Source organism: Medicago truncatula, chromosome 7, assembly GCF_003473485.1.
Source record: "Medicago truncatula cultivar Jemalong A17 chromosome 7, MtrunA17r5.0-ANR, whole genome shotgun sequence".
Lineage (NCBI taxonomy): Eukaryota > Viridiplantae > Streptophyta > Magnoliopsida > Fabales > Fabaceae > Medicago > Medicago truncatula.
In genome coordinates this window covers 31610220-31621443 of record NC_053048.1, presented here as the reverse complement: position 1 = coordinate 31621443, position 11224 = coordinate 31610220, and the positions used below count along the sequence as shown (strand labels likewise).

General features: G+C 35.8%; 3 protein-coding genes across 7 annotated transcripts; 2 read left to right on the top strand and 1 right to left on the bottom strand.

Moving 5' to 3' along the window:
* Nucleotides 1-1837: 1837 nt before the first annotated feature.
* LOC112416656 (uncharacterized) lies at nucleotides 1838-2242 on the top strand. The gene has a single exon (XM_024770962.1). It carries the CDS (start codon nucleotides 1838-1840, stop codon nucleotides 2240-2242), a length of 405 nt encoding a protein of 134 aa, XP_024626730.1.
* Nucleotides 2243-4830: 2588 nt separating this feature from the next.
* On the bottom strand, nucleotides 4831-10631 carry LOC112416814 (uncharacterized). Of its 5 annotated transcripts, XR_003007324.2 has the most exons (5): nucleotides 10229-10631; nucleotides 8383-8513; nucleotides 5833-5999; nucleotides 5228-5763; nucleotides 4831-5083 (listed from the first exon to the last, which is right to left on the bottom strand). XR_003007324.2 is itself a non-coding variant. In XM_024771588.2 (4 exons), the coding sequence occupies exon 1, from the start codon at nucleotides 8021-8023 to the stop codon at nucleotides 6515-6517; it is 1509 nt and encodes a 502-aa protein (XP_024627356.1). In that variant the 5' UTR covers nucleotides 8024-8376; the 3' UTR covers nucleotides 4831-5083; nucleotides 5228-5469; nucleotides 5679-5763; nucleotides 5833-6514. The 5 variants fall into 5 exon arrangements, 3 of the variants coding, with proteins under 3 accessions (XP_024627356.1, XP_039684070.1, XP_039684071.1); XR_005643162.1 differs by lacking the exon at nucleotides 5833-5999; XM_024771588.2 differs by lacking the exons at nucleotides 8383-8513; nucleotides 10229-10631 and having other exon boundaries at nucleotides 5228-5469; nucleotides 5679-5763; nucleotides 5833-8376.
* LOC25498739 (probable aldo-keto reductase 1) lies at nucleotides 8825-9854 on the top strand. The gene is made up of 2 exons (XM_024771589.2): nucleotides 8825-9013; nucleotides 9653-9854. Exons 1-2 carry the CDS (start codon nucleotides 8947-8949, stop codon nucleotides 9844-9846), a joined length of 261 nt encoding a protein of 86 aa, XP_024627357.1. The 5' UTR covers nucleotides 8825-8946; the 3' UTR covers nucleotides 9847-9854.
* Nucleotides 10632-11224: the final 593 nt, after the last annotated feature.

The window sequence follows — 11224 nt, the reverse complement described above, 5'->3', positions numbered from 1 at the left end:
TCCTTCTATGTACATTCGCTAAAAGTGACATCCATTGACCTTCTAACACTTCCAGAACCATTGTACTTGATCTCCAAAGCTTCTGCTCCTTTGTCATTTAGCTAGTCCAGATCCTGGCCTTCAGAGTCTGAAGAATCTTCAGAGTCTGGATGACCTTTAAAGTCTGACTTCTTTAGATTCTGACTTGCAACATAGCTTCTCATGAAAATCTTTGCTCTTCAATTTGATCTTTCAGAATCAATACTTTGATTAAGAAATAATATATTTTAGTCTATGATCCTGCACACTTGAACAAATATTAACATATGCAATTGAACTTTTATTACCTTGTTATCATCAAAACTTATGAGGCATTGTTTAAAACTCATTTTGTTCCAACAAAAATATGTTTTGGATAGCTGAAGTGTTTTAACCCATTGAAGAAAAATTCCATGTAGAACAATGGTTATATAAAGAAGACTCAACGCTAATAACAAGTATTGAAGTCGTCATTAAAGATTACAGTTATAGGGTTTCATTGTTTTGAGTCTCTGTCTTTTGTATGCCTCTCTATGTGTTGTCATTGATTATCAAAGCCTTAGAGATGATTTGTTTTAGTTGAGTTGTAATTTGTGTTTGTTTACCACTATAATGCATGCATCTAGCAAGAGTTGCTTTGTGTACTGGAATTGTTCTCTTACTTTATTGTAACCGTGATCGAGTCAATCACTATGGTGAGTGATTAAGAGAAAGTGAGAGGGGTTTCTCATGTTTAGGGGGAGTCCTAGTCCTAGATAGAAATATACGGGTAGTATTATGAACTACTATTGGATTTCCTTTCTTGGGTGGATGCCCCCAAAGTAGGTGACTTTGCATCGAACTGAGTTATCAATATCTCTTGTGTTTTTCTGTATTGCACTTTATTTATTTCTGGTTGTTTGTTATTTTGGTTATAATTATGAGTCTTTATCTTTTACCAAATAAGTTAGTAGAAACCATAGAAAAAATTATTGATGCTTTCTGGTGGGGACATGGTGGCTCTACTAAAAAAGGTTTGCATTGGCTATCTTGGGAACGTTTATCTATTCATAAGAATTATGGTGGTATTGGATTCAAAGGCCTCACATCTTTTAATGTGGCGATGCTTGGAAAACATGGATGGAAATTGGTGGTTAAACAAAGTGCTAGATGAAGAATTGGTTTTGGTGCTAGTATTCCTTTGTTCGGTGCTCCATGGCTTAAAGATGGTTGTTCCCTCTCAACTCAAAGTCCTCTTTATGCTGCCCTTGCTCATGTCAAAGTTCAGGATATCATCGAACCATCATAAAGGTTTGGAACGCTACCTTAATTTCTTATCTTTTTGATCATAATACTACCCAGCTTATTTTGAATACTCCTCTCCATCCTCTTGTTCATGAAGATAAAATTATTTGGAAGGCTGAGAAAAATGGTAATTATTCTGTTTGTAGTGCATATCGTATTTGTGTCACAGAAATTGCTGATAACTCTCATTTGCATATTCCGGGCAATTGGAGTTCGATTTGGAAGCTCAAGGTACCTCCCAAGATTCAAAATTTTGTTTGGCGTGTGTGTTGGGGCTGTTTTCCTACACGTGCACACCTACTTAGTCGTGGTATTCATTGTCCTAATCATTGTGTTTTGTGCGGAACTAATTATGAAGATATCATTCATGTCTTATTAGAATGTCTAGGTGCGGTACAAGCATGGCGGGAGGTTAATTATGGGAAATTATTGATAGAACTCTCCGTCAAAATTATAACATGGATGCTTTGATATTTTCCCTTCTTGACCAGCTGCCTTCTACACAAAAAAAAAAAAAAAGTTATTTGTGACGATCATGTGGAGCTTGTGGAAGCGTAGGAACTTAAAATTGTGGCAACAACAAAATGAAACATGTATGCATGTTGTTGAACGGGCTCGACACCTCTTAGATGATTGGAGAACCGCCCAAGAAGTCAGATCGCATAAAGCTACTAACAATCCCGCTCAGCCAAACAATGTTATTCATGGTCATGTCATTGAGTGGACGAAGCCGACATATGGTAGGTACAAATGTAATATTGATGCCTCCTTTTCCGACTCTTTGAATATGGTAGGTATTGGCATATGTATCCGTGATGATCAGGCCGGTGAGTTTGTTATGGCCAAGACGGACTGCTTCTCTCCTCTTTGTGATGTTGACATCAGAGAGGCTGTTGGATTCCACACGGCAGCTACAATGGGTGTCAAATCTTCACTATGACCATGTTGATTTTGTTTTAGATTCCAAGTCTGTTGTTGATCGTTTTAATTCAAACCTAGTTGATAGTAGTGAACTAGGTTGTATTATTCAGGCTTGTAGGCAGTTGTTTGGTTGTAACCTAGTTCAATAGGAGGCAAGCCAATGGGGCCACTCATGAATTAGCTAGGATAGCCCCATCTCATGCTAGCCACGTTTATGATGATGTACCGTCATGCATCCGTGATTTGTTAGCTAATGAAAAGCAATGAATTTCTTTTCTCAAAAAAAAAAAAAAAAATTATTGTACACATTGTTCCGGACATTGTGTAAAACATGTGTCGTGCCATAATTGAAAATTTCAAAATGAGTTTTGGAAAATAAAGGATGACTATATATCGAATTTAAATATTATTTCATCATACAATCTCCAACCCAATCAAACCAAATGTTTGTTTAATTACGATTTAACTCCAACGAACCTGTGAGGCAATTTCTTCAAAATATCTGGATTGGGTCACCTCAACTGTTTATAAAAGGGGTGATTTCATTTGAATTGAGTCATAATCATTTCCTCTTCTCTAAGGAGCTTCTAGAGATTATAGAAAAATCAAATTAAGCCATATTGATCCTAGCTTTATATAGCCACTCTTTCAAGGCCTTAAAAAAGTTACCCAATTACAGGCCATGGAAAACCAAACGACAGAACAAAAGTTAGTCATGTGTATGGATACGTTGCTACATTCTGTGGACAATCGTTATGTTCAAGCATATAGCATTTCCATGGTTCCATGTGAACTTAAAATATCACCAAATGATGATGCTTACATTCCAAGGGTGGTATCCATGGGTCCACGATACAAAAATAGTAGAGAAGAGCTAATGCACTTGGAAGAGATAAAATTACGCTGTATGCTATCTCTCTTGCATCGAACAGGGAAAGGTGAAGCAGATGCAAATTTAATGAAATGCTGCAATACCATCTGTGGTTTAAATGAAGAGATTCGTGCAAGTTACGTGGATGACATCCACTTGCAAGAGCAAGAACTCGCGAAAATTATGGTAGTTGATGGTTGTTTTCTGTTAGAACTTCTCATCACAAAAGGGTTTGATTCTGAACTACCAAGTCACTTGTACCCCCCCACTACCGCTGCACTTCAAGTGCTTCAAAACGATGATGTCTTGTCTGATCTCGTCTTGTTAGAGAATCAAATACCTATTTCCATCGTCCACGCCCTTTCTAAAACACTTTTCCCCCAGTTTTTTAAGGAAGATTTCAAGCAGAGAGCCAACAAAATTAATAGTCTTGCCCTGCGTATTTTAGGCTACTCTCTCCCTCAAGTTCAAAGCCTTGACATTAATTCCCCTCACCTTCTTGATGTTGTTCACTCTTTTGTTAATAATAACAATAACAACAATAATCATCATAATGACCATTATGCAGTAGTATTGGACATTGATCTGGACGATACACAAACTCAACCTGTGAATGTGATGGAGTTTAAACTAAAGCATTGTGCTTCCAGGCTGCAAGCTGCAGGGGTAAATATCCAACTCACTCGTCAAGATAGCAGAAATATTTCTTGCTTTGGTTGGATAAGGAATTTTTTTGGTGGTGTGTTGATATGGCTTGGAAATATGATCGTTAAAAACAAGAAAGTTGATATGCTCGCAAAAGGAGGAGTGAGAGGTTTGAACTTTGAGTTTAAGTTTGAAAACGGGAAACTTCAAATTGCACCACTGCATATCACAAAAACAACGAAGGCAAAGTGGCGCAATATGATTGCTTGGGAGCATCATAAAATGGACTGGAAAAAGACATCTTCCAACAACGGTAGGAACCAAATTAACATGATTAGTAGTGGCAGTAGTACTTGCAGCAAATTCGCTTCGGCTGCGTTGATTTTCAATGACTTAATCTGCTGTGCAGATGATGTGAAACTTCTCAAGAACAAGAATATCATCGTGGGTCATATGAAAATGAGTAATAAGGAGTTGGAGGAGTGTATGCGCACAGTGTCGTCTGGAGTTGACCATGGAGTAGTTGGTTCTGGTTATTTTAAAATGGTAGATGATTTGAACAACTACTCTAAGGTAGTATTTCCTATACGAATCTGGAAAACATTGTGCCATCTTTTCACATACTATTTAGAATGGTTTACCAAATTTATGAAGCGAGACTACAACTTCGTTGCCGCTGTACTCGCTATTCTCACCGTTCACTACAAGAAACTTGACCTCTAGTGACGGGCAAAAACCGTCACTAAAGGCTATTTTCCGTAGGTATATGTGGCCAAAACTTTCACCCACGGCCATATTGGCCGTGCACTATACTTAGCAAGTTGCAACGGATTTTTGTCTGTAAGTGCATGTTTTACCTACGGACAGTACCTTTACCTACGGACGGGTTGTGTGTCTCTACAAGATTTTTCTACAGACTAGTACTTTTACCTACAGCGTCTCTGGCCGTGGGTAAAAATCAATCCCACAATTTTTTTTTTTATAAAATGTCCCCCTTTTTTTTTTTAAAAATGTGAAACCCCCAAATATTTTTTGAGGTATTATTTATTGTTGTTGCACTGTATTATATTTTTCTCCATCATACAAACAGGTTAATAACTATAAAAACATTTATATTTCATAAAAAAAATTGGTGGATTAATATTCTCAAGGTATTATTCACCAATCATCATATAAACTAAAGACAACACCAAATTACATAAAATGAGTTTTACTACTTATAAGATGCAGAAACTGACAGACACAGTTTTTATATGGTTCTACCCTATCAAGAACAATCATATACTTTTCTTCACATCATGTTCCGCCAAAACCAGATCATCTTCCTCTTCTCCATCAATGCACCTTAAAATAAGACCAAAAACAATTAACAGTTAGAGAGATGGATACGTTGTCATGCAATAAGTTGCCAAATTATCAGCCCTCGTATTAAAAATATTAAAAAACCAAAATAACATAGAACAAGTGCGATATATTCAATGGACATACCAGTCTGAATCAATTGACAAATCACAAGGTTCAAAAACTTGTCAACTCAAAATGTAACTAATTATCTCTGGCTATGACTTTCTTTCTCTTAGAGTATATCCAACCAAATCCTAGGTGATTGGGCTTATTATTGTTCAAGTCCAATGGCTAGTCCATGCTTGTTCTATTTCATTGCTCACATCATATTCATCTTCCTGTTCTCTATCTATGACACCTCAAACACCAATCTTCAATCTTTTACCCTGCCAAATTCAACATGCACGTTACGTCCGTGCATGTGCGCATGTGCAAACACACAAAGTCATCTGCCAAGTGATAAACTTATCTTGCACATACATCTTTACCAAACTCGCAGTCACGTAAGTTTTAATTCATGACAAAGAAGAAGGAAAAAAGTTGCAGCTAGCACATAATTAGTGAACACACATTTACCCTCATTGAAAGATAATACCTTAAAAGTGCAGTGAACCAGTGCCACTTGTAGTTTGTTGATTATTACCAATAGAACCATTTGGAGCACTTGCAACATCAGGTACCTAAGTGAAAAAAAGTGTATTTTATTTTCTTGAAAAACATTCTTGAAGTTGAAAAATAAGATTTATTACCTCTTGAGCTACAGCCTGTAAGACAGCATTAATTTGTGGATCATCAGAAAATCGCATTTGAAGCACAGCAACAAGATTTCCAAGTACACTTTCTACTTTTTGAAGTCTATCTTCTGAATTAGTGCGTTGAGATGAAATATTTGAACTAGCATGTCGTGGAAGTTTGCCTGTAAGAAAATGCACCATTACAGTGAAAAAAGATGGAGGGAAAATCTTTTCTAATTGGCACAACGTTTTAGCTACTCGATGCTCCAAGCCCTCCAAATTATGCTCATTAAGCACCTTGCCACATAGCTCTTTGAAGAAATTACAAAGCTCACTTATAACTTTAGTCACTTTGTCGGGCAAACAACCTTTCATAGCTATTGGAAGAAACTCTTGCATTAGAAGGTGATTGTCATAGCTTTTGAGGCCAGATATTTTGCGTTGCTTCACTTGCACACATCTTGGAATACTAGACAAATATTCATCTGGAGCTTTCAAATTCTTCAGCACTTCCAAGAATGATTCTTTCTCCTTTGATGTCATCTGATAACAAGCTCTAGGCAAATACTTTTTACCATTACATTGATGTATCCTTGGGTGTAGCTGACTTCTTATGTTCATGTCTATAAGGTCATAACGTGCCTTATCGTTATCCTTTGACTTTCGTTCCAAATCCAGCAAGGTTCCAATGATGTTATCACATACATTTTTTTTTAAAATGCATCACATCAAGATTATGACGAAGAACATTATATTCCCAATAAGGCAATGTGAACAAAATACATTTCTTTTTCCATGGTGACGGTGTCCCAATTCCATGATCTTCCATTTGTTTCAAAGCAATAGTTCCATTGGGTAGCTCAGGTGGTGCTCGAAACTCTTGGTTTCCATCAAAATGTCCTTTATTGTATCTCCATTTATGGCCAGGCTCTAACCAACGTCGATTACACATATAACAAAACTTTCTACTATAACGCAACCACTTAGAGGTTGTGTCAAAACCACAACATGGACAAGCATATCGACCTTTCGTACTCCAACCTGACAAATTTGCATAGGCAGGGAAATCATTTATAGTCCACATGATCGCAGCACGCATTTGAAATGACTCCCTTTTACATGCATCAAAGGTTCTGACTCCAATTTCCCATAATTCCTTTAATTCTTCGATAAGAGGCTGCATATATACATCAATATTATTACCTGGACCTTTTGGACCAGGAATAAGCAGCGAGAGTATGAAGTTTGGTTGCTTCATACACATCCACGGTGGAAGATTATATGGAATCAAGACAACAGGCCAAGTGCTGTGAGAAATTGTCATGGTTTTGAAAGGATTAAAGCCATCAGAAGCTAAACCCAGTCGAACGTTACGAGCATCACGAGAGAAATCAGAATATCGACGATCAAAATCCTTCCAAGCAAAAGAATCAGCTGGATGTCTCATGAGTCCATCTTTAGATTGATTATCTTTATGCCATGTCATAAAAGAAGCTGTTTTCGATGACATAAAAAGTCTTTGTAATCTAGCCTTAAGAGGAAACCAACGAAGAACCTTTAAAGGTATCTTTTTTCTACCTTCCACATCATCTAAGTTAACTTTCCATCTTGAGAGACCACATTTAGGACAAACATTAAGATGAGCCAAATCCCTCCAATACAATATACACTCGTTTGGACAAACATGAATTTTTTCATATGACAAACCCAACCTCGAAATAATCTTCTTTGTCTCATAAAATGACTTGGGCAAAGTATTTTCCTCAGGAAATGCATCACTTAACAGTTCTAGCAACATTGAGAAGCTTTTGTCAGTCCATCCATTCATACACTTTACGTGGTACAAGTGTACGATGAAGGATAGTTTTGAGAACTTACAACCGGGATAAAGATTTTGCTCTGCCTCCTTCAATAACTTAAAGAACTTTTTTGAATTATCACCCTCTTCAGATTGTTGAGCATTATGGTTGTTTGTGAATACTTCAGGACCCCTGTCCTCTATATTTGTATATGCATCATCATCATTATCACTATTCGTATGCATTGGAAATGCATCATGAATTAATGCATCCATGTCATGATCAAATCCGTGTTCTACTTCAGATGCACATAGAGGGTTAGAAGGGTTTTCTTTCTCACCATGAAAGATCCAATGAATATAACCTTTTAGAAAGCCATGATTGATTACATGTTCATAGACATCCATCCGAGTACGCTTGTAGCAATTGACACATTTTTTTCAGGGACAAAATTTTTTTCCATTTTCGGATGAGTTAGCAAAAGCAAAATCCATAAAACTTAAAACCCCTCTAATGTACTCCTCCTTAGTTATAGATTTATTTGATATCCAACTCTTATCCATTGTATAAAACAGGAGAGAGTCGAGCCGTGAGCTCTGCACCTTATTTATGAGCCAATAAGGCTTATAAAACCCAAAAATCTCTCGAGGTTTCGTAGCTAGCTAGTAATAAATTCAACAGTAATACTTCATGCAAAATCAGTTGCACTACATAATCATACCAAGTATTTTAATCTATTTATCCAAAAGAGTCATAGTCCACTTACGGTTGAGTGCTAAATCTAACAAAGCTGGTTTGCCGTGATCCTCGTAGACTATGACAGACACAGAACAACAACCAGAGCTGTTCCAAAAAATCTTTCGAAGACTTGACTTCTATACAAATCTTCTTAGCAACCTGCAATAGAAATGTACAAAGTTATATGACAACATTAGCAACCTACTTTAGCTTTTGATATTGATGGAGCTGGAGAACAACAATCTATTGCAGAATTACTATTAAGACATGCCAATTATGCAATAGCATTGATCAAATCTTAATCATGAATTAAATATTGATTGCTTTGTTGTCTTATTTTGTAAACAAACAAATGCTTGCTTTTTTAAACTTGAGTAATGATACAGGGGATATCATCCTTATCTGTTTTTTCTCACATGAATGATGTTTAAAGTCTTCTATAAAATTAAGGACCTTTCCTTTTTAAAAAATTTATGTTGTTTTCTAATGATTATTTCACTTATCAGACTTCTTTTCCCCGCTTCCAAGCTGAGAACTTGGTCAAGAACAAGGTTATATATGATAGGATTGAAAGTCTTAGCAAGAAGCATGGATGCACTACTGCTCAATTAGCATTAGCATGGTACTCCAACAAGGCAAGGATGTTGTGCCTATTCCTGGTGAGTGACAAAATATGCACAATTTTTCGAAAACAGTATTATCATAAAAATCTTTGATGGTAGGCTCTTAAGTGGTATCCTAACAGTATAAGAAATATGAGTATTCCTCTTATTTGTGAATCTGAACAATTAAGAGAAGAACCATGTATCCTAACAATTAAGAATGCACCATATACTTCTTCTATCGTTGTGTACTGATCAATTAAGAAAAGAACTATGTACACTCGTATTTACACCAAAAAATACACTTTTGTTCTTCTAAAAAACTATGTACCTTATCAAGAACCATTTATATAGTTTGGTTAATTGGTCCTACGTCTCCGACAACAGAGTGATTGTTGTAGTTTTTCGATTATGCAATACTTCAGATTATAGAGTACAATGTAACGTTATAAATCGTACGGTTCAGATTGCAAGTTTACCCCTTATTGGTGAATATGAGTCATATTCAACAACTTTCCTTGCATTTCATATATTAAGAGTGTCATCTGATGTACTCAGGTTACTAACCAAAGGTTCTTCTAAATTTTTAAGTGCTGATAATGTACTATAGAAGCCATGCATGTTATGCTTTCCACCTAGTTTTATTTTCAGCTTTTTTTTATTCTTGAAAATATTATGGACTTCTTTTGTTCTCAGGAACAACCAAGATTGAGAATCTGGATCAAAACCTTGGTGCATTAGGAGTGAAACTATCAGAAGAGGACATGCGGGAAATTTCTGATGCAGTTCCTGAAGATGATATAGCAGGTAGTAGATACTACAATGGAATGGATAGTTTATCCTGGAAGTTTGCTAACACACCTCCAAAAGTTTCAACGGTCTCAACATGAAGTAAAATCTCTTTCAAATTAATCTAATTCATGGAGAGAGATCTAAGAGGTGCTAAAATTCAGTTATCTTGATGTTATCACAATTCTCAATTATCCTAGTGTTAACACAATTCTACCAAAATCCAGTTCAAAAACACATACAAATAATCTGATTTCAAAATTTTTCCCTGAATCCAGTTCAAAAACATACACACACATAAACTGATTCCAAAATTCTACCAAAATCCAGTTCAAAAACACACACACATGAACTGATTTCAAAATTTTCCCAAAATCTAGTTCAAAAACACATCAACGTATACTAATTTCAAGAATAACAACACTATATGTAATTACCACATTCATATCAAAAATTAAAACAAAGAGAACGAAAATTACTCACAGCGATTGAAAATGATCCAGAGCGAGTTCGAAGATCGGCGGTCCGGCGGTCGATGAAGGCGACGATTGAGATTGATACAGTTTGAACAAAATCGATACAGATTGAGATCGATTTAGTTTGTGAGCTTGAGAACGATTAAGAGCAAAATCGATTTGAAGATCTCTAAATCGATTTGAACAAAATATGAACAACAAAATCGATTCAGAGCTTGTTTGTGAAGATTGTTGAGGTGAGATTGATGAGGTTTGTGAGGTTTGAGATCAATGGAGTTTGTGAGGTTTGAGATCAATGGAGTTTGTGAGGTTTGAGATAGATGAAGAAGAAGCGATTTTGAGATTTGAGATTGACGAGGGTGTGTGAATGGTACGTGTTTGTGGAAAAAAAATTCCACTGTATTTGGAAGAAATATAACAATAATAATTATATAATAATATAATAGAAATAATAAAATAAATAAAATGGTTTTAGTGACAGTTTTTCATATGTCCGTTGGTAAAAACTACCCCGCTTTAGAAAATGGCCGTAGGGACAGGGCACTTTTCTTGTAGTGGTTGTGCAGACTGTTTATACCATCGTAGCCTATCATCACTCGCCCAAATAATTTTTATTTTCCCATGGGATGTTTTCCTATGTCCTTTTCTTTGTTTCCAGTGAGAAACAAACTATGCTTTGTGTGTTTGCAATTGTATTTGACTTCTTCTTTAATCTACGTTGTTTGAATAAATTTGCTTTTTTAAATTATTTGTTATCTAGTTGCTAAATACTAGGTTAATGATTTTAAAATGCAGGTTATGACAATAAATATAGTTTACTAATTATAAAAACATACAATAACTTGAATGTATCAACATATAATAATTTAATTATTTCAGCTAATGAATTTAACCCAAATCTATTTTGCTAAACCTTTTATAATTTATCATACAAATCCCAACCAAACCAAAGCTTTTTAATTACGATTTAACCTCAGCAAAACTGTGAGGGAGGCATTTTCTT

Coding starts and splice junctions, on each gene's coding strand:
- LOC112416656 (XM_024770962.1), top strand. CDS start 1,838: ATGTGGAGCTTGTGGAAGCGTAGGAACTTAAAATTGTGGCAACAACAA.
- LOC112416814 (XM_039828136.1), bottom strand. CDS start 8,023: ATGGATGTCTATGAACATGTAATCAATCATGGCTTTCTAAAAGGTTAT.
- LOC25498739 (XM_024771589.2), top strand. CDS start 8,947: ATGCACTACTGCTCAATTAGCATTAGCATGGTACTCCAACAAGGCAAG. Junction 9,014..9,652: donor GGATGTTGTGCCTATTCCTG/GTGAGTGACAAA, acceptor TTTTGTTCTCAG/GAACAACCAAGATTGAGAAT.